The sequence below is a fragment of the Macaca fascicularis genome, chromosome 3 (genome assembly GCF_037993035.2).
Source record: "Macaca fascicularis isolate 582-1 chromosome 3, T2T-MFA8v1.1".
Taxonomy (NCBI): Eukaryota; Metazoa; Chordata; class Mammalia; order Primates; family Cercopithecidae; genus Macaca; species Macaca fascicularis.
Genome location: NC_088377.1, coordinates 92096337 through 92119852, shown reverse-complemented (window position 1 = coordinate 92119852; position 23516 = coordinate 92096337). Strand labels below are relative to the sequence as shown.

At 38.5% G+C, this 23516-nt stretch overlaps 1 protein-coding gene across 1 annotated transcript in view; it reads left to right on the top strand.

Moving 5' to 3' along the window:
- The window catches only part of STARD3NL (STARD3 N-terminal like), a 53222-nt gene that overhangs the window by 7382 nt on the left and 22324 nt on the right, over window positions 1–23516 (top strand). The window contains exon 2 of the mRNA XM_015447298.4: window positions 22461–22743. Coding sequence (XP_015302784.1) covers window positions 22519–22743 — 225 coding nt within the window. The 5' untranslated portion in view covers window positions 22461–22518. The remainder of the gene's footprint in view (window positions 1–22460; window positions 22744–23516) is intronic.

Here is a 23516-nt window from a genome sequence, read left to right as displayed (position 1 = left end):
AATTCCCTGCATATACCAAGGGAGGGCTGTACTATGTTGAAACTCCAACCATATATGTAAGTTTTTCTCACCTTAGTTAGCAAGTACGCAGATGACTTTGTACTTTCATACAGTGATAGTTGCAATTTTTAAACTAATTGAATGCCTAACACATGCCAAGCATATCTTTAGGTGCTTAGAATATAGAATGTTCTCTAGGAGTTTTCAGTATAGTGCTGAGAAGAAGATGTGAACAATATGTGAAACGTGAAAGACTGGAGGTGCTCTTAAAGAAAGGTATGTGGAATTTATATTATACATAGGTGGTCAGAGAAAGTTTCATTGAGGAAATGATACCTAAGCTACCTTGAACAATGAATAGGCTTATTTTTGCTGTTAATATGATAGTTTGGTGTTCAAGGTAAAGGCATTCCAGGAGAGGGAGAACTGGGGCAAAGGCAGGATGGTGAAACTTCCTGTGTTAGTCCATATGTGTCGCTTCCGATAGGTACCTTAGGCTGGATAATTTTTATGAAGAAAAGAGGTTTAATTGGCTCACAGTTCTGCGGGCTATACAGGAAGCATGGCTCGGCTTTTGGTGAGTCCTCAGGAGGCTTACAATCATGGGAGAAGGAAAAGCTGGAGCAGCATACCACATGGCAAGAGCGAGAGCGAGAGAGAGAAGGGAGATGCCACACATTTTTAAACAAGCAGATCTCACACGAACTCAGAGTGAGAGCTCACTCATCACCAAGGGGATGGTGCTAAGCCATTCATGAGGGATCCACCCCCATGATCCGAACACCTCACCCCAGACTCCACCTCCAACACTTGGAATTACATTTCAACATGAAAATTGGAGGGGACAACCGTCCAAATTCTATAACGTCCTGTGCAGGGGAACTGAAAATGGTAAGCACTGGGTGAGGGAAATGGTATTTTGAGTAGAGGAATGAATGTTTTGGAGATGAATAAGACTGAATTGTTGGAGTAATGTGGGTGAGGGATGATTAGGAAATAGTGAAGGAAACTGATGAGAGATAGTAAAGGGATGGAGTTGGTCACCATTCTGACTCTTTGGAGGATAGAGTCAGCAGCAGAATCAAATTTAATACATTTTCATTAGACAAACTGTAAAGAAGATTTTACTGATTATTATTGGTTATTCTTACCTTAAACATTTTAAAGTACTTATAGGCAGCATATCTACTATATATATGAATTATATCTACTATATATATGTATTATATATAGTGTATATATGTATTATATATAGTAGATATGCTGCTTATATGTCTGTATCTCCATAGTCATAATTTATTGCTTGTTTTGTTGCATTATTTGAGAGCAAGTTTTTCAAGAATGGTGCTAGTTTCAAACCTTTGTTGAGAGCCTTATGAAATTAAAGAGATCCTACTACTTTTATTGTATTCTCTGCCTCTGTAATGTGCTCTGAGTCTGTTCTCATTATTAGACTGTAAGGCACACTTTATTTTCTGAGTATTTTAGCCTATAGTTGAATTGAGTCTTGTGATTAGTTGTCTTTGTGTGATTCTATTTTCTGAAACATGAGTTAGGCTGATGGTAAAGGGGGTCACGAGGTTACTTCTATTGCTGATCTTCTTGAGGGTCTGATTTTCTCTATGACTGCCTAAGAAGTCTTTTCTTTGTTTTTGTTTTGTTTTGTTTTGTTTTTTTGAGACAGGGTCTTGCTCTGTCGCCCAAGCTGGAGTGCAGTGGCACAGTCTTGGCTCACTGCAACCTCTGCCTCCCAGATTCAAGTGATTCTCTTGCCTCAGCCTCCTGAGTAGCTGGGATTATAGGTGCCCACCACCAAGCCCAGCTAATTTTTTTGTATTTTTAGTAGAGACAGGGTTACACTGAGTTGGCCAGATTGGTCTCGAACTCCTGACCTCATGATCTGCCCACCTTGGTCTCCCAAGGTGCTGGGATTACAAGTGAGCCACCACGCCGGGCCAGAAGTCTTTCAGAGAAAAGGATACTGGTGATTTTTAAAACTTAGGCATCAAGATTTTGAGATTGACTTTCCCTCTCTGTCACATGTGCCAAGCTTTGGACTACAAACCTTTATCTGTGGTATGATTCATACTTTCTTTTTGAACTTATGTGCTGTTATTATATATCACATCGTGGGAGATAATGTGTGTAACTTCTGCCTGTTGGTGGATACCTCTGGCCATACATGTGAATGGCACACCTTTCATTAACCTGCTCTATTTTGTGACATAGGGTGTTGGTCTCAGCTGTCTCTGGGGGCAGTTGATGTTACATCTTCCCTAGCATTGCTGTTAGTGTGCCACTTCCACCAACTAAGAGCCACCAAAGGGACAGTGAGTAGAAGATGGCTCTGTCAACTGGAGTGACATTTTCAGGAACACTTATCTCCCACATTCTTGAGGAGTTTTATGTTGTTGAATGAAAAGAAACCTAGCTTGTCTATGAATAGCTGTGCTGGCTTTGCTGACTACTTACCAGCTGGCCCCTGGGAATTCAGCTTCTGTTTAGAAAGCTGAACAGAAAGATAGGTCTGGGGAGGCATTGAAGAATGTGTGATGAACACACATTCTTTGGGATGAAGGATAGTTACTAAAAGAAGAGTACACTTTTAGTCACTTGCCTATGATTCCTAGGAGAGCAGTGAGCTCACCGCCGTTGATACTATTGATTTTCAGATCTAGATTAATAAGATCTCAAGTCCTGTGCTGAAAGTTGACAGCATTTATTTGAAAATTGCTTGTAGTAAGTATTGAAGGAATGACATTATGTGATGCAGAGATGTCCTCATATGCATTGGAAAATATTTCAAGTTCCTTAATTGAGGGACCTTCACCTGTCTAGATAGTAATATGACTCTTGACTCCTTCATTGCCAAAGCTGGTGATACATCTCTAAGATGAAGTTTTAAATATTCATAGATAATATTTATATGTACACTGAGGAGCAACACAACTCCTCGGGTGCTGGTCTGCTGATGGTTGACAGAACTAATGAGTCAAAATTGGCAAAAATAATGGTAACTTTGCACTAGCCATCAGGTATTTTATAACTGATGTATTGTGTGATTTTTTAGGAAAGCTAAAAGTAGATTTTGTTATGGGGGACCAAAGAAAAGTTCTGGAAAAAGACAGTCAACAATTAAAAAATCAGCAGTATTTTGTACTTGTGGAAGTGACCTTATTAGTCTCCTAAAGGAAAAATTGGGTTACAAATAGCTCTGTGACCTGGAAGATTAAAACAAAGGAGTTTCTAGGTGAGCTGTGGAGAAAATACAGCTATATACTGCATAACAACATTTAGGTCAACGACGGACTGCATATATGATGGTGGTCCCATAAAATTATAATACCATATTTTTACTGTATCATTTCTGTGTTTAGATATGCAAATACTACTTCTCGTTGTGTTACAGTTGCTTACAGTATTCAGCACAGAAACATGCTGTACAGGTTTATAGCCTAGAAGCAATAGGCTGCACCATATAGCCTAGGTGTATAGTGGGCTCTACCATCTAGGTTTGTGTCAGTTAACACTGTGATAATGAGGAAGCTACGTAATGACACATTTCTCAAAGTGTATCCCTGTCATTAAGTGACACATGGCTATATTTAAGTTTAGGAGTTAGAGCCAAAGCTGAGAAAGGCGGGGGGGAAAGGGCTGCAAAATCAATTTGAACACCAGGAGAAATCCACTATGAGGAGAATAAAAGGTTGGAGACAATAGAAGCTGGAGGAAGGTAGCTGTAGAGACCCCGTTTCAGTTACTTTGGGCTACCTTACAGCAGCTTCTAAAAAAAAAAGAGAGAAACAAATGAAAGAATATTCTTAATCCCCAGGGCCCATCTTGAGAGAGACTTGCACTAAACGAGTGATGAGATCCAGCTCCAACATGCCAGCTGGCTGACTCAGCCCATGCTAGTGAAATAACTGACTACCAAGTTGTTGACCCCTGCAGGGTTGATGAGCTAACAAGTGTTTCGTACCACCCAACATTACTGGGCAGCTGTATGGCATCTTCCCATTTTGCCAACCTGTAGTCTATGGAATGACCTACATACGTTGTCAAATGCCTTTCCTCTTTCTGGCTTGCTCTTCTTTCCCTGGACCAAGCAACAGTCCTAATGTCATGGTTATTGTCAATAATATATACTTGATTTTTTCCCCTCTCTTCAGTCATTCCCTTGTATTATTTATGTATCTTCCCTATTGGCTAGTTGTAGGTTCTGCTGAGAGCATGAGACCTTTTGTATTACCTTTGAACCATTTTAAATGCTTGTGTGGTGTTACATTTCTTTGGTTTTCAACGCTTACGGTTTGCTAAAATGGGAACTCTTAGTGGACTTACATAGGACCCACTTTATAATTGTTTTCTGTTCTATAAATAGATACAATTTATTAGTTTTTGGTTTTTTTTTTTCATTTTTATGGCATAGAAGAATATTCTTATTTCTGCATATTTTATGTTTTAAAATTTCATCTCTATGCTCCCCTGAATTCCTGATTCATATCCAGCTGCTTACTTTATCTCGACTTGGATATTAATAAGCATCTCATGCTTTATGTCTAAACTGAACTGATATTCTTGCTCAAAACTGCCCCTTCTCTAGCTTACCACTTTCACTAAATAGCACATCCATCCTTCCAGTTCCTCAAGCTCTACATCTTGCGGTTCTGTTTTAGTCCTCGTTTTCTCCCATACCCCATGGCTAATCTGTCACCAAATGCTTTGGGCTCCTTATTTAGAACCAATCTATTCTCATCCCCTCTACTGCCCTCACCCTATTCTATGGAGTCAGTACATCATCTCTCTCCTGAATTATTGCCGCTGTCTCCTAACAGGTTTCCCCACGTCTATGCTTTTTTCAGCAGAGCAGCCAGAGAGCCTGTTAAAACTTAAGCTCATTATTTTTCTCTTCTACTGAAAATCTTCCAGTGTCTTCCCATCTCATTCAGAGTAAGACTTTACAGTGGCCCATACACAAAGCCCAGCCCTTTGTTAACTGATCTGTCATCATCTGATGTTCTTCCCCTCTCTCACTTGGCTCCAGCCTCGCTGGCCACCTGGCTGCACTCCTCTGTGACCATCTCCACCCCTCCTCAGAACTTTTGCCCCTGTTCTTCCCTCTATCTGAAGTGTCTTTCCTCATATCTACCTGGCATTTCTCCCTTATCTCCTGCTAGTTGTTGCTCAGATGCCGCCTGCTCAATGAAATCATCTTGACCTCTCAGTTTAAAATGACAATATTTCCAGCCCTACTTTGTCTTCCATCCGCTTCCTCAAGAAGGTAAACTATGTGAGGATAGATGTTTTGTTAATCACCATGGGAGTGCTCAGAAGAAGACCTGACACAATTTTAGTGCTCAAACATATTTGTGGGTGAATGTAGTAGATGTGGTATATTCTTGGCAAACTTTGAATTTGCAAGCATTATCAAGTGCAACTCTGAAACCATGTAGTTCACGTCCAGATTCAGCTTCTCAATGTCTATTTTAGGTTTGTCTCGTAAATTATGAAAACATTGATACGCGTTTACCCAGCCATCTTTAAATCTTAATATTTCTCTCTGCACTGTGTCAAATGAAAGTTTAGTAATATTTTTAATATTCCTATAGGAAATAGATCACACAGAAATTATGTTGCTTTAAAAGACAGTTGGAGTTCAGGAGATAGATTAATGTCTGCCAGAGGAGTGACTTAAAAGCACTATGACATGTGTTTTTCCCCTTTAAGTTTTCTAAGTCATTGATGTTAATTTCTAAATAAATCTGAGTCTTAAAGCAGATTGTTGAAAGGTTAAGTTCTGTTATGTGCACACAATTACTTTTATCTGCTGATGGTAACAGAAATCATTGAATGAGACAAGACTACAAAACAAAGACCAAACTTTAGCAGGCAGCCTTGGATGTGTGTGTGTGGGAAGAGGGCAGAACACAAAGCATTCACGAGTAAGCAGATTTATTAAGACGGAATGAAAGCATTAATTACATCCCAAAGGAAAATAAATGACACTGGAAAATACGAGGCCTAGAAAATAAAGATTAAGAATAACACCATGGAGATAATATATAAAGATGTTACCATGGAATTGGGCTGTCGAAATTCATAAAGAAAAGTAAGGAGAGGAGCAGAAGGAAGTGCAGTTGAAATGTGCATCCTAGTGTAATAAGTCAGCCATGTGAATTAAATAACACATGGTGTGTCCGAGCCTTGGTAGGTGGTGCTTTGTAAAAGATCTGTCTTTCCCCAGGGGTCCCTGAGTTCTAGTGCAGGGAACAAATGAAGTTTGTTCATTTGTTTGTTCATTTTGAAGCCAAGTTACAACAAACTTGGCTTGTAAAAGCTTGTGGTGTATGTTATACACATTTTTACTAAAGACCTGAGCAAACTTTAGACCCTGAACCACTGGATGATGTGACTCCACTCTCACATACATCTTATAACAGCAGCAATAATAAAAGACCATTTTCAGTTATATAAGTGACATTGGCTTAAAATGAAAATAGAATGACTTCTATCTATAGTCACGCACACTTTAGAAGCCTTTAAATATCTCCATTTGTGTTTCGGTAATTTGATGGTTGTATTAAGGGCAGAATGATTTGAGTGTCCGGAATTCTTATATGGGTTTTCCTTTAAGTCTATTAGTGCAACTCAAACTGTTGTGTAGGTAAGAATTGTTATACAAAGGTACGTGTACAAAATTCATATGCATTCTGTGTTATAGCATGATTTAAGAGGTTTTTGAGGATGTTTGGTTTCTCTTTGCCTGTAAGTGTAGCACATACTTAAGAGCAAAGTTGGTCTCATGATTTTTTTGCCATGAAAATTTGCCTTTGCTTTCTTTGCTATACAGTAGTTACCTTTTATCCATGTACAGTACATTTCAAGCCCCCCCAGGGGATGCCTGAAACCACACCCCTATAAACCAAAACCCTATAAACATTTTGATTTTACTTATGCAATAATGGGCGGATAACACATATGATGTGGCTATTCTGGACAAAGGGGTGATTCATGTTCTGGGTGGGATGGAGTGAAATAGTGGGAGATTTCATCACGCCACTCATAATGACACACAATTTAAAACTCATGAACGTTTATTTCTGGAATTTTCTATGTAGTATTTTTGTAGTTCAAGCAGTTGACCACAGGTAACTGAAACTGGAAAAGGAAACTGCAGATAAGGTTGGGGAGGGGGATTATGGCACATACATATGTTACATATGTATATGTATACTATATGCATCTTATGTTTAAATGTATTCATACTGTGTGTATGTGTGTATATACTGTGTATAGATAGACAGGTACAGACACAGCAGTGCCATCTCAAAACAGCCTTATGTGTTTACGTTTTTCCAAATAAATCAGAAATAAGTTTTTTTCCAAGTGAATCAGAAGTAAGTTGCATACATGATGACACTTATCCTTTAGTACTTCATTGTGCATCTCCTAAGAATAAGGGCATTCTCCTAACTGTAATCAATTCTCCAATTGTCTTTTGTGGCTTTTGTTTTTTAATTCAAGATTCATTCTAGGCTTGTGCATTGCGTTCGATGCTCGTGTCTCTTTATGCTCTTTTCTATTTGAAGAGTATTCACACCACTATCCTTTTTATTTTTGTTTTTCACCACATTGACTTCTCTGAAGAGTCCAGGATAGTTGACTTGTAGAATGTCCCATATACTGTTTATTTATTTTTTTTAATGACTAAATTCAAGTAAAACTTCTGACAAGGGTTTATCATAATTGATGTTATATAGTTCTTATTGCAACATATCAGAAGGCAGGTAATGCCAGCTTGCTTTAGTATTGATGCTGTTTGATTACTTGGTTCAGGTGGTGACTGCCAGATCTCTCCACTGTAAAAGCGTATCATCCCCAATGAAATTATTAAATAATCTGAGAGATGCTACTTTGAAACTATAATATCATATGCCCCAACAACCTTTTAATAATTGCTGGTGTCCATAATGGTCCTTGCCTGAATCTGTTACTACTCTGGGAGTTGCAAACCATTGATTTTTCTAATTTTATTATTCCTTTTACATTTTTATCTGACTTTTTTCTTTATAGAAGAACTCTTCCCATGCCATCTGTCTTTTATTTACAATATTACTGTGGACTCATGGAATTTTTAAATTCGTCCAATGTAAATTCCAACATTACTGTCATTATTCATTTTTATGTTCAAGTTGTCCCAAATGGACCAGGGGGAGCCCCTTCATGACAGCCTACACAATTTTTTTAAAGGTTATAACTTTTTGTGTCTTCTTTAAGAAATCTTTGCAAAAAAGATTGCAAAAAAATTGTCCTACACATTCTTCTAAAGCTTTGTGTTTTTAATTTTTATGTTTAGGTCTGTAAATCATCTTAAATTATTTTTTACCTGGTGTGAGTTAGGGTTTGAAGTTCCTTTCAGTTTTAATATCCGGTTGTTTTCTGCATTGTTTGCAGAAAACACACTTTATTTTCACCATTGGATTACTTTGACAGCTTTGTCAAAATTGAAGTGACCATATATGTCTGGACCTGTTTATATGTTATATGTTTATATGTTATCTGTTTATATGTTTATCTGTTATGTTCTATTGACCTATTTGTTTATTCTTATGCTGGTACCATACTGTTTTGATTACTGAAGCTTTACGGAAAGTCTTTAAGCTAGGTAATGTGTCTTCTATTTTTGTTCTTCTTCCAGATTGCTTTGGACAGGCTTATTTCTTTGCATTTTATATACATTTTAGAATTAGCTTGTCAGTCAGTTTCTATTAAAAAAAAAAAAAAGGCATGGTGGGATTATGATTGGAATTGAGTTGAATCTGTAGATCAGTTTGGGGAGAATTGATATCTTAACAATATGAATTCTTCCAATCCATGAACATGGTATATCTCACAATTTATTTTCAACTACTTCCATTTCTCTCAGCAGTATTATGTAGCTTTCAGTTTTACGATATTGCATATCTTTTATTAAATTTATTCCTTAGTGTTTTGTTTTTGATGCTATTTTAAATGGCTGCCCTTTCTTTTTTTTTCTTTCTCTCTCTCTTTCTGTGTCTAATTTCTTCTCCCACTCTCCCAGATTGAAGGAAGTGGTAAATATATGAATCACAAAGTCATAAAAGTGAGCTCTTGTTAACAAAGTTTTGTTGTTGTTGTTTGCTTGCTTGCTTTTTTAAATGGAAGAGCAAAAGTAATCTTGATGCAGCATGATAGATATAATAATAGAGGTCTGTGTACACTTTTCTCTGATGGGGCAGAGAACTTTAGAAGAGTAAGAGGAAACAAAGGTTTCCCTGAGAAAAAGGGCTTTGAATCAAGGCTTATCAAGTGGGTCAGAACTTTAGAGATAAGGAGAGTGGCACTCGAGGTGCTTACTGGAGAGAAAAATGCAAGCAGAGGTTTGTGAGAACATAATGTCTTTAGGGAACTGCTTGTGATTTTTTTACCATGGTGAAGTGGTTGTGGAGACGTAGGCCATTGTTAGGTTAGGCAACATTAAAGAGTTTGAGCTCTACCTGAATGAAGGTCCCAAGAAACCATTTAATAAATGATCTCATAAATTTAATTGGCTTCTCTAAAAAATCTGCTGCTGTTGACTAAGTGCTTTTTTAAAAAATTGAACTAATGTTTAATATTCGGAAAATTTCCTGTTACAATTCAGATTTCTGGCTTCCACTGATAAATAAAAGTCTGTGCTCTCTTTCCACACATATAGCCTCTGAAGATTGGGCACACACCCCTCTCCTGTTTGTTTCTCCTTGTCTCCTGAGGCCAACTGTTAGTTTCTACTTTTCTTTCAGCTTACATTGTTGTTTTTTTAATGTCAGGGATGTGTTTATCCATGGCTCTTCCCAAAATCCTTCTCTATGTGTTTCTCTATGTCTCTTTCAGAATAAGAGACTTAGAGAGCCACATTTTAAGAGAGTGAAACAGATATCTACTTGGAAATGAAGAGTTGTCCTACAAAGTTTGAAATTATGCAAGTTCCCCCCGCCACCTGCCTCCAATTTAAAACCAGTCAAAATGTACATAATTTCAAAGCTTTTGGCCCAAATGAATTGTAAGTTGTGTTGGTGCATGCTTTTGAAATGCAGTGAAATGTTTTAATGAGTAAACAGAAATGGTCTCTTCTCCTATTAGGATTAGTTTTGTTGTTGTTGTTTTTTTTTGTTTTGAGATGGAGTCTTGCTCTGTTGCCCAGGCTGGAGTGCAGTGGCACGATCTCAGCTCACTGCAAGCTCCACCGCCCGGGTTCACGCCATTCTCCTGCTTCAGCCTCCCAAGAAGCTGGGACTACAGGCGCCCGCCACCACGCCCGGCTAATTTTTTATATTTTTAGTAGAGACGGGATTTCACCGTGTTAGCCAGGATGGTCTTGATCTCCTGACCTCAGGATCCACCCACCTCGGCCTCCCAAAGTACTGGGATTACAGGCGTGAGCCAGCGTGCCCAGCCGGGATTAGTTTTTATCTATATGTGTTTTGAATTATGTGAGGTTTTAGGAATAAGCTGAGATATGTTTGTTCTACTTGTGGGAGCTGTTCTGAGGTTTAAATGACATAATGTATCTTTTTTTTTTTTTTTTTTTTTTTTTTTTGTGACGGAGTCTAGCGCTGTGTCACCCAGGCTGGAGTGCAGTGGCGCGATCGGCTCACTGCAAGCTCCGCCTCCCAGGTTCACGCCAATTCTCCTGCCTCAGCCTCCGAGTAGCTGGGACTACAGGCGCCCGCCACCACGCCCGGCTAGTTTTTTGTATTTTTAGTAGAGACGGGGTTTCACCATGTTAGCCAGGATGGTCTCGATCTCCTGACCTCGTGATCCACCCGCCTCGGCCTCCCAAAGTGCTGGGATTACAGGCTTGAGCCACCGCGCCCGGCCGACATAATGTATCTTAAGTACTCAGCATTGTGTCTAGACACAATAAGTCCCGGTGTAAGGAAGCTCTATTCATTTTGTTATTATGTTAATATATGGTATATAATGTTATGTAATAGATAATTATGTTATATTAATATGTGGAGTTAGTTTATACTTTTGTCCTGTTGTATGTTACAGCCTTTCATATTCTTGTGTTGTTACATGTTCTTGTTCAGATAATGTCAGTATTATCCTAGCTTTATTTAATAATAGAATAACTTTCCTTTTTAACATTCTGAATCAATATGTAGGATTTTGTCTTTTATTTCAAATATTGAAATGCCTATAAAACTGTCTGACTCCAGTCCCTTTGCTAGATAATTATTTTTTGCTTTTTTCAATATTCTTTTTCTGGAATGGTTTATTCTATTCAGGTCATTTGCTTCTTCTTAGTGTAATTTATTTCCAGAGTATTGACTTTAGTTATGGTTTTCAATGGAATTAAAATATTACTTATACTTCGAAAGTGACCTCTTCTTTAGTGGTACTTGTATTCCTTTATGAGTACTCCCTGTATTAGTACTTTACATATACCCTCTTAAAGGACTGATCACTGAGTTTATCTGTATATTTTAAATTTGTTTATGAAGTGTTCATCCAGTGCAAAAGTAGAGTTTTTGTTATAAAGAATCACGTTTTTCCCACTCCCCAGCTTGCAACAGTTATCATTCTCCTTTTGGATTTACTAATTGTATTCATTGTTTTTCTTTTTTATTTTCTATCCTTTTCCATATAGAATAGTTACAGCTTTCTAACTATTATTTACATGCCTAATTATTTTATTTTATTTTTTATTTTAAAAGTAATTAAATTACTTTAAGGTAATGATTTTGATAGTAAGCCCAAGTTTACAGCTTTCCACTGTTTTTACTGTCATTTTTTTTCCAATAGTTTGTTTTGCTTTTTAAGTATTTTTACCCCAATGTTATTTTAGAAAATAGTACTATGTTATGGAAGTCTATTTTACGGCACTGCTCATTCTCTATAGAGTTCCTTATTGCAAGATTTATTATGTGTTTTTTGGTGGTCTAGTTTTGTTACCAATTTTGTAAATATGGCTTACCTCCTCAACATAGTATATAGTCTATGACTGTGGAGTTAAAATAATTATCTGTTTTAAAAATTTTAATTATAGTATTGAAATAATCTGTATTCATATCATTAAAATATCAAATAGGCTAAACAAGTAAATGTCAAAACCTTTCATTGTTATTATAATCTTCCATTTACATAGCATTTGCCTTTTTTTTTGTTTTAAGAACATTTTGTATCTCTGTTCTTTCACATAAAGCATACACTGATACTGAGTGGTGAATATTAAGCCTAATTTTATATATATATATATATATTTGGAGTGAGCCTCACTTTGTCGACCAGGCTGGAGTGCAGTGGCGCAGTCTCGGCTCACTGCAACCTCCACCTCCCTGTTCAAGTGATTCTCCTGCCTCAGCCTCCTGAGTAACTGGGACTACAGGCGTGCATTAGCACGCCTGGCCAATTTTTATATTTTTAGTAGAAACGGGGTTTTACCATGTTGGCCAAGCTGGTCTCACACTCCTGACCCCATGTGATCCACTTGCCTCGGCCTCTCAAAATGCTGGGATTACAGGTGTGAGCCACTGTGCCCGGTCACACTTCTCAGTTTTTAAAAATCCCAGTGTTAACCATACTTGCTGAGTTGAAAGAGTATATGTCAGAATTTTCAGAGCTTAATTATGCACCTTGAGTTATTGTGGACTTATTAAAAGCCTTTGTGTGAGCTGTGAACCTCCTCTGACTTTTATTGGGTATGAATTAGTAATCATACCCAAATACATGCAAGTCAGAATAAACAAGTGTAGTATTATTATTGTATAGTCAAGTTCAGTGATTCTAGCTTTGCTTTGAGCTTGCTAACTGTAGTCCACTTAATAATGCCAGTTATGGAAAATTATTGATAATTACCTGTAAGTTTATAAAGAGATACTGGGGGAATATCTGAGTGATGATACAACCTTTCTACAATTCTTTTTTGGAATTACTACTTGCATACCATGTACAGAATGTGTCAGTATTTTGTGATAGCTATCCATCATTTAGATTGTGTCCAAATAATCTCTCTAGAAGTTCCCAAAGAGCAGTTTGTAGCTGATGGTGCCAGTGTAGGTTATTAGAAACACATCTAGACTCCATCTCCCAAAAAACTACTCAGTGTTATCACACTGGTGACCTTATTCGTGTTTGAACCCAGACCTTTGCGTTGTTAACTGAGAAACTTGATTAGTCAGCAGCTTAAAGAACTCAGTTGCAAGTGGCTTTGCCTTGCATGAGTAGGCTCACATCTCAGTGTCTGCAGTGAACACCTTAACTGCCATGTGGACTGAATGTTTGCTTCAACCTGACCAGCTTGTTGTTTCCTTACATAAAATATTACATCTTAATCAGAAACATGGAATTAGAAAAAGGATGTGGGAGGTATGCAGAAGATTATTAAATTAAATCGTTGTCAATTAATTATAGGAATTACTTGGCCAATGGATGGGAGATGCTTGATGGAGTGTCACATTGGATTGTGACACTCCTTTTCCTGTGTTTTCCTGGCTGACCCATCTTCTTTCTGATGGGCACATTGCCTCTTCTCCTCTTTAGACTTGAGCATGTGCCTGTCAGCTTGTTCTCATTGGTTGGCTTGTGAGCTATTTTGTTTCTTTAAGGATCCAGCACATCTACTTTGATTCATTATGTGTTGATTTAATAGGGTAACTCTCAGTATTACTTTGTTTCAAAATTTTTCCCCATTGTAGAACTGATCATGTGTATCTGTGGAATGCTTTGTAGAGTTTCATACATAAACCTCTTTTTTTCTATTTCTTTTTTAAACATTTCACTCATTTTCACTTGGCACATTAGGAATTTGATGACAAAATTTGGTTATTTGACTCCAAAAATATTTTTTAATTTGAAGTAATACCAAATAATTGGCTGGGTGAGTTTATTTAAATGCTTTATAGAATTTTTCACATATTATTTTGGGATGACTGGTTTCTACCCATATTTCTCTATATAGTAGCTTTCTGTTGCCTCAGCTGTTAATTTGGATGTAATTTATGAGAATAAATTTTTAGAAAAAACATTTTTAAAATTGGGGCTACTAGATTTAATTTTTAAACACCTTTTTTTTTTTTCTGGACATTGTATTTAATAGGGAGCATATATGGCACACAGGAAAACAAGGCTGCTTTGAAATGTCAATGTAAATGTAATGGGCAGTTTGCCAAAGAAAGATTTGTTTGCTTTTGGCTTTATGAAACTTTTCCTGTAGAGCTTCGTGGTGAAAGTTCTCAGATTCAGGAGGCTGGAGTGTCACACACATGCATCAACTCCCTAACCTTGCCCCCTGCCAGTCCTTTCCCTATGAATTTCTCATCCTGTGGGATAGCATTACGTTTTCTTTCTTCTCTTTCTCTCCTTCTCTCTCTCTTTCTCTCTCTCTTTCTCTCTTTCCATCTCTCTTTCTTTCTTTCTTTTTTTTTTTTTTCTTTCAGGGTCTTGCTCTGTCTCCCAAGCTAGAGTACAGTGGCATAATCTTAAGCTCACTGCAGGCTGGAACTTCTGGGCTCGGGTGATCCTCTTGCCTCAGCCTCCCGAGTAGCTAAGATTACAAGTCTACACTGCCATGGCGAGCTAATTTTTAAATATTTTGAAGAGATGAGGACTCACTCTGTTGCCCAGGCTACTCTCAAACTACTCAGCCTCCCAAAGTGCCAGGATTATATTTGTGAGCCACTGTGCCCAGCCACTTGTTTCTTTTTTTAAGAATATCTTATCTACAAACCATTTTTGAAGTGTTTTCAAAATTTAGACAGGCTCATATAGGCAGACATTAAGCAGAACTTTTTATTTTACCAAATTTTGAATTACAGGTTAAATTTTACACATCAATTTTCCAGGTCTTGTTAGCATGCCATAATGTTCCTCATGTCACATGGGTGCCTTTAGAATATGAAGGTGACTCTGTCTTGCTATGTTTTTAGTATTCTGGATTAGCTTCTGCCCCACATCTCTCTCTTCTCTATGCATGCTTATTTTTAAAGCATCTGTGTTTTTTCAGGCCTCTTTCTCATACTAGCAAGGTAAGTATATAAATGTCAGGTTATTCACTCACTGTTCTCATATCCTACTTCTAGCTGCTTCACCTCGGAAGGGAAGGTGAGGACTCTAAACAGGACTTCTGTGTCATTAACCAGGTCTCATAACAGTGGGGGGCCTTGCAAGACAGCCAGCTCAGGCTGCGTCTTGCTTCCAGGGACACCCACTCCCAGGATACAGTAGGCACAGCCATGGCAGTCTGTGCTTTGGGACTCTCAAATTGCATGACTGTATTTCGCACACCATGTGAACACTTCTTGATGTATCTCCCACTTCCTTCTATGAATCTGGGGTAAGGCAGGATGATGGAAAGGAAAGAACCAAGTTTGAATCATAACTATACACCACCTTGAAATATCTCTTAGATGGATCCATGTAGGCCCCACCGTTTTTGCCTGTAAGAAGAGTCAGAAAGATCAGGCTGGCAAAGTCAGTTGCCTCCATGCTAGGTGAAGATTGAGGCCAACTGGAGAGTGTGTGCCCCACTTAAAGTGGTCAGCAGCTTGGCTTTATCATCATGGTAAGAGAATGCAGGCCTGATGATTCTATACCTTTTGACTTTTCAAAGAAGCTAGAAGTCTGGGGAAAAAGTAATTAAAATGTTAGCAGTTAAGTCAGTATCTTAAGAAACACTGTACAAGACCAAGAAAACGTGTCTCTAAGCCAAATCATCTCCAAAGACTTTTGCTAAGATGATGACTAAAGCCTTTCTAAATTAAATATTTTTAATGTCTGTTATTCCAACATTCTTTGGAAGAAAACATACAGTGTCCTGGCTGCTGCCTTAAGTAGTGCTGAGAAGGCTGGGTGGTTGGGTTGAGAGACTTGGCTTCGGGCTGTCAACAGGAGGTGCACAGTCTCTCTCTTCTCCTCCTAGGAAGGCTGAGAGATTGTGGGGCTCCTGTAAAATGCAAGCAGTGGTAGCTCGTTCTCCACGGCAGCTGCTGTCCACCGTCTGGGTAGTGTCACTTCTGTGTGGGAAGCAGATGGAGCTGATGTTTCGACCCGGCTCTGTACCCATCATGAGGTGCGGCCTAGATCAGGTGAAATTCAGGCAGCGTACAGACCTGTGAGCTTGAACATAAATGTGGGTTACTTTCAGCCATTGAGTTTTTAGTGATTTGTTAATGTAGCATAAATAGAAATAGCTGACTGATACTATAGTATAGAGGAGGATAATTACACATTGGTATAAAACAAGACATCAGTCTCTTTTTCAAAAAACAACCAAAGGGGATTCTCATCTTCTCACCCATATGTTTTTCTTTATTTTCTAATTCTTCACTCCCATACTTCCCACACAGTTGGGATAAATTCTGAATTGCAGATTTAGCTTCCTGTGTATACAGCTAATCAATACTTAGCACCCTCTTTAGAGAGGTATGGCTTTCCTTAAGCCAACCCCAGAGAGGATCTCAGTACTCCGGATTGAATATTTAATACTTCTGAAATGACATCTGGAAAAATACCCAAGCTCTTCCTCAGAAACAAAAACAAACAGTTGTAATCTCCTGAATTCAACAGAGATTGCTGATAGCCTACTCTCTGCTAATATCTGTGCTAGATGCTAGATAGAATTTATACAGTTGATATTTGTTCTGTTCCTGCTGTCTGTCATGTGCTGTGGTCATTTTCAGAGCCTTTAAGGAATATACTACTTAGTGGGAGAGGCAGCAAAGTGGATAATTAAGGCCTATTGTGGTAAGCAGTACCATTAAGTGTCACATCCACAGATTAGGGGAGCTTGGGGGAAATGTATCTGGTTGGAATATGGGGAGCATTCAGAAAAGTGTCTCTGAAGGAACTCACACTGTACTTCAGCTTTCTGAAGGGTATGGTTAGGGTGAAATCCAATAATCAGACAGTGGAAAGCAGCTTTAAGGAATGATCATTCTCTTTACTCATTAAAAGGAAGCTCTCTTTCTCAATGAGTGTCAGAATCACATGGATCAGGTATTGAGGATTAACCAAGATCTACATGTGATATTGGTACATATGCACACCAAAAATTCAGAACTTTATTGCATGTGAAAATCCCATGACACGTTTTCTGCGCTTTCTCAGCCTCTTTTGGCATTGCCTCAAGAACCTGCAGCCACTGGCTTTGCTGGGCAAGCAGCTCTACTCTAGTCTGTGGGGTTCCAGCACCTAGGCTAGCCAGTCCCACACCCAGTTTTCGTGTCTTCCCTCAAGACTCGAATGAAATGTCATACCCAGGAATGTGTAATCTGGTTTTAAGAGAGACTGCTTTGGCCAGATGAAGCAACTAGAAGTGTAGTAGAGTTGGCTCACTGTCAGGAGGAGTTTGACAGGTGGAAATAGGCAACAAAAAGCAGCTGGGTAGATGTAGTCCTCCCCACTGTTCCCCTCAAAGCCCCCACCCGAGACTGCTCTGAGGCATGGTTTCTCCATTTCACCCATCTGGAAATGTATCACAGCCCTTAACCTGCTGTGTCGCTTCAAGGCTTGTGAAGAAGCTAGTGCAGTGCTTCTCGTTCTTCCCTGTTCCACTATTTGTTATACTCATTTAACCTATATATTTTTTAAGGAACTCAAGCTAAACATTCTATGTGTTAAGCCTGAGTTCCTTAAAAACATGTAGAAGTATATCTAGTATATTAACTCAAATACACTTGTATTTAGAATATCTTTAACTCAAGTTTATCCCAATGAAATGAGTCACAGAAAAAAAAAATTCAGTCTTATTATAAGGGCCAATAATGCAGAAACCAAGAGTTTCCTACAGAGCATAAATTAGCTGACATTTCCTTAGTATTTTTCACCAGTGCTTCCCAAATTTTCCAGTTTACAGTCTGCTTTGTAGGAGTAAGAAAGATTCTTGAGCTCTCTTTTCCCACCAGCCCACAGGCCCTTACCAATCCCCCAAATATATTATCAATCAGGAGTAATTGTTTTTTGGGGGCATGGGGAGAAGAAGCTGTCAAATTTGTTGACCTGCTGTTGTGTGCTGCAAGAGGCCATATGTGACTGTTAGTCAGTTTCACCAGCAGTAAGGGAGATAGAGGACAAAGATGGCCAAATGTTTCTGAGTTCGAATAGTATGTTTTTAACATGAGTCCCTCAAACTAAGCACCCTTCTTCTCTTATTTTTCTGTTTTTGAGTAAAAGCTTCACTCAAAAAATTAATTCTAGAAGTCTGAACTGTGTGTTTTCATAACCTAATGGAGATTAACCTTGTCATTGGTTTCATCTAGACCAGTTAATTCACTGGATTAAGTAGGTAAATCAGAAAGAAAAAGAAAAGCAAGCTCGCTTGCCTTTTTACAACTTCCCTCTTTCCCAGAGAAAGATCAGTTTGATTAGAGCCATTCTGCTTAGAGATGTCTGTGCTTTGTGTAACTTTTTTTTATTGAGGTGAAAGTATCTATAAATTCTTGCTAATTAGCAGTTACACATACACATATGAAAAATCGTGTAATGATTCTCATTTCCCAAGCCATATGTATTCCATTGTGTATTTAATATCATATTTTGTTTTGAAATGTATCTCAGATTTCTAGGGTTGTATGTTTCTTTATTAATCTTTTTTATCCACAAGAAGTGCGTTTGTGGAAGGAAAAAGGAGTGAAACTAAGAAAATGATTTAATTTCCTTGAAAATGCTCTTCCTCCTAAAATCGGTCCTCAGTTTGAATTTTGAATTTGTTCAATTTTCTGTTCACATATTAGTGAATTTAATAATTTAAATTGATTTTTAAATATAGCTGCTAATTATTAGACTGGCTTAGAATTATCTGAGTTGCTTTATCATAATGTAGGATATATTGTTGCAAAAATATGTCTGTATTCATTCATCCAGATTTCTTTTTTTTGTTTGTTTTGTTTTGAGACAGTCTCACTCTGTCGCCCAGGCTGGAGTGCAGTGGCACGATCTCAGCTCACTGCAGCCTCTGCCTCCAGGTTCAAGCAATTCTCCTGCCTCAGCCTCCCAAGTAGCTGGGACTACAGGTGTGCACCACCGCTCCCACTCCCTTTGATAGAGACGGGGTTTCGCCATGTTGACCAGGCTGGTCTTGAACTCCTGGCCTCAAGTGATCCGCCCGCCTCGGCCTCCCAAAGTGCTGGGATTATAGGTATGAGCCACTGCGCCCGGCCTCAGCTGTTTTCTTAAACTTAAAATGTGTGTTTCATCACAAAAGATGTATTAATTACATTCATATTTACTTATTGTTTCAGAATTAACTCCTAGAAGTCTGACAGGTGGTAGTGCCTTGCAAGCTTTGTGTTAAGAGCTGCTACTGGGGAATATGCCGTTGCTATGCCTTCCACTACGGTGGCATTGATCTCATTAAGACAGAAATTAGGCCGGGCGCGGTGGCTCAAGCCTGTAATCCCAGCACTTTGGGAGGCCAAGACGGGCGGATCACGAGGTCAGGAGTTCGAGACCATCCTGGCTAACACGGTGAAACCCCGTCTCTACTAAAAAATACAAAAAACTAGCCGGGCGAGGTGGCGGGCGCCTGTAGTCCTGGCTACTCGGGAGGCTGAGGCAGGAGAATGGCGTAAAAACCCGGGAGGCAGAGCTTGCAGTGAGCTGAGATCCGGCCACTGCACTCCAGCCTGGGCGACACAGCGAGACTCCGTCTCAAAAAAAAAAAAAAAAAAAAAAAGACAGAAATTATATAAGAATGCTTTCAATTTGGGAGCTTAATATTTTCTTTCCTTTTACTAAACACTTAAGTGGCTTCTTACTGAGTTTTTCAAAATGCTTTGCTGATTTGCTGACTCTGAGGAAACAAATTGAATGAGACACATTACCTAATGTTGCCTGGATCAGCAGAAAAGAAAGGGAAAGTCTGCTTAGGGTTCTGAGGACATCTGTCCAGAACCCCGACAGAGTGATGTTTGAATTTAGTGCCTCTCTTTGTAAACATATAACACGTGCAAAAAGTGTGAAAAAGGCCAAAGGAGGGGGAAAATATAATCTCATCAGTCAGAGAGAATCATTGGTAATTTGGTATATCTGATATATTTCATAGGTGCATTCCTATAAGAATTCGGTTTAGGTTTCTTTTACAGAGTTCTGAACATACTATATGTGTGTGTATTCCATTTAGTATTCGATTTTTTTTTTTTTTTTGAGGCAGAGTCTTGCTCTGCCGCCCAGGCTGGAGTGCAGTGGCACGATCTCAGCTCACTGCAACCTCCACCTCCTGGGTTCATGCCATTCTCCTGCCTCAGCCTCCCGAGTAGCTGGGACTATAGGCGCCTACCACCACACCTGGCTAATTTTTTGTATTTTTAGTAGAGACGGGGTTTCACCATATTAGCCAGGATGGTCTCGATCTCCTGACCTCGGGATCCGCCGCCTTGGCCTCCTAAAGTGCTGGGATTACGGGCATGAGCCACCCCACCGGGCCTAGTATTCGATTTTTAATTTAGTTATCATAACCCAGGCATTTTTAAGTCATTACAAATGCTTCATAAACATTTATTTTAGTGACTATACTGTGGCTATACTGTGATTTATCTAATTATTCTAATTAGTTATTTAGGTTGTTTTCTAATTGAGACTATTATAGATACCTTATGATAAAGTTTTTTAATAGGGATTTTTATTGAAAGATAATATACACTATTCAGTTGTGTGTACATGTATATACTATATAGCATTTTGAATTTTTCCTGAGCTAACACATGACTAAAACTACTGTGTACATCAATAAATTATCACTAAATGAACACAACCATGTTGTCACTACTCAAGTTAAGAAACAGAACTTTACCAAGTCCCCTAAATATGTCCTCTACCCTCTGCCTTCTAATCACTGCTTCTTCCCTCTTTCTTGAAGATAATCACTAACCTGACCTTTAAGGCCATAGATCAGTTTTTGCTTTCAATGTCTGTAGCTTGGTTAATCTCATTTAGATTTAGGGTTACAAGATCAAGAAGTATGGATGTTTTAAAGTAACTTATTTCATATAATCAAATTGCCTTCATAAATGCTGTGCCATTTTACCACCACATTGTTAAAAAGTATGAGAAAGACTTTGATTCCTGAGTGTGGAATTAGGAATTAGAAAGGAAGAGAAATTAGGGTCAAGTGTAAAGAGAAAAAGTTCTGGACAGTGAATGATAGAACCAAATAGGATCATATTGCCTTAGGGAAATCTCAGCCATCTGTTTCTAAATTCTATTTTATGGCTTTGAAAGTCCTCCTCTTTACCTGGACATTGCCAGTCATTGTGGCAGAAAGAAACGAGAACGTAGTGAGCCACGTACTGGCTCTTCATGCACCGGCTCTGGACACAAGTGGCATATGAACTTCTGCCCACTTACATGTCACATTCATGACTAAAGAACAGATATGAGTTCAGTAGAGCCAGGAGTATATAATCCCACAGGGAGAGGTCCTACAGAAAAGGAAACTTGACTACTTGACAATCATACCATGCACCACACTTTGTTTAATATCCTTGTCCCATCTATAAGCAGATCAGATTATTTAGATTGCTCATCTTTTATTTTTATTATAAAAGTGCTCTCTGGTCTTGAGGGGCCTGCATCTCTGTATAGAACTATACCTTCTGTAATTATTGGTTGGGTGGTTTGCCTGGTGCTAAACTTTTTGAAGTGTGCACTTCTTTTCCAAGAAGAGGCCTGGAAACATCCTTGTTCATTGAGAGGATGGGGAAATGCTAACTTTAGTTTATAAGGTACTTTTGATGGAAAGAAATTCCTCCTTAGGAAGTAAGGATTTTTGTGTGATTTTTGTTTTGTTTTTGTTTTTTGTTTGAGGCAATGTCTTGCTCTGTTACCCACGTTGGAGTCCAGTGGTATGATCATAGCTCACTATAACCTCAACTCCTGGGCTCAAGCGATCCTTCCACGCCACTCCTGAGTAGTTAGGACTATAGGCTTGTGCTGCCATGCGCAGCTAATTTTTCTTTTTTGTACAAACAGGATCTTGCTGTATTGCCCAGCCTTGGAAATAAGCTTTTTTATAGCTAATTTACACATTCTGCTTACATGCTCCAGGAAAGCTTTCAGTAAATGATTTTCTAGCCTATGCATAATTATACTTACAGGACTGTGGAGGTTTTCTCCCTGGCACAGAAAGGTAACCGGCATGAGTTGTTCACCAAGAGGCTTGCTCCAGGTCATCAGGAACACTGCTTTCAATTGTAGCTAACATCCTGTTCTTCACCCTTTCCTAGTCAATTTGCTTCTTCTCTATTGCCATTCTTTGCTACAACAGCTGTTTTGTAGTATTGCTCTAAAACATTATGTTTTGCTCTCATTTCTCTTTCTCTTTATGTCTTCATGAAAACATAAATCAGTCAAGGTACTCTGTTGTTCAGTTAGAGAAATAGTTGCACAGTGGAGAGGGTAACACAGTTATATTTGGTCAGCTTGGATTTAACATGGTGTCTCTATTTTATTTCCCAAAGGTGTCTTCTCTTTAGGGATGGTGAGGTTGGAAAAAGGCTCCTGTAACCCTCCTCCAGGATGAACCACCTGCCAGAAGACATGGAGAACGCTCTCACCGGGAGCCAGAGCTCCCATGCTTCTCTGCGCAACATCCATTCCATCAACCCCACACAACTCATGGCCAGGATTGAGTCCTATGAAGGAAGGGAAAAGAAAGGCATATCTGATGTCAGGAGGACTTTCTGTTTGTTTGTCACCTTTGACCTCTTATTTGTAACGTTACTGTGGATAATAGAGTTAAATGTAAGTTGGTGGTTCTTTCATGACTTTTTAAGAAGTGTTTCCAGAGACAACAGGGTTTTTTTTGTTCATTTTTCTTATCATTTGTCTCATTTAGTAATTTCCGTCTTTTTCCAAATGAAGCCATTGCTGTTCTTCTGCTGATTTGGACCTTTCTTGTTCTTCAGTATTATTGTTTAAGGCAAATGTGGTCAGTTTAAAACTCATGTTGTCTGGGATTTTGAAATTTGAATTGCTAGTATTTTGCTCTGTAACAGGAGTTGACAAACTATAGGCTGCAAGACAAATTCAGTAGACCTGTTTTAATAAAGTTTTATTGGAACACAGCCAGGCCTATCTGTTTACATATTGTTTATGGATGGCCTTTGCACTGAGTAGTTGCAGTTGAATAGTTGTGACAGAGACCCTCTGACCCACAAAGGCAAAAATATTTATTCTCTAGTCTTTTTCAGAAAAAGTTTACCCATCCTTCCTCCAGAAAATGTAGGATGCTTTTGGAATATGTTTTAGATGTTTCGTGTACTTTTCTAGTTCCGAGATTTAAGATTTGGCATATGTTTGTTCTTTACTTTCTTGCAAAGAGATTACTTATTTATGTTTCACCAGAAAAGTTGTCCTGGAGACATTCGGAGGTTTATGCAGTTATTCTGTATTACCAACCAATTGTCTAGACCAGTACTGTCCAATAGAAATATAATGCAAACTATTAAATATGTAATTTTAAATTCTCTAGTTACCGCATTAATAAAAATCAGAATAAACAGATGAAACTCATT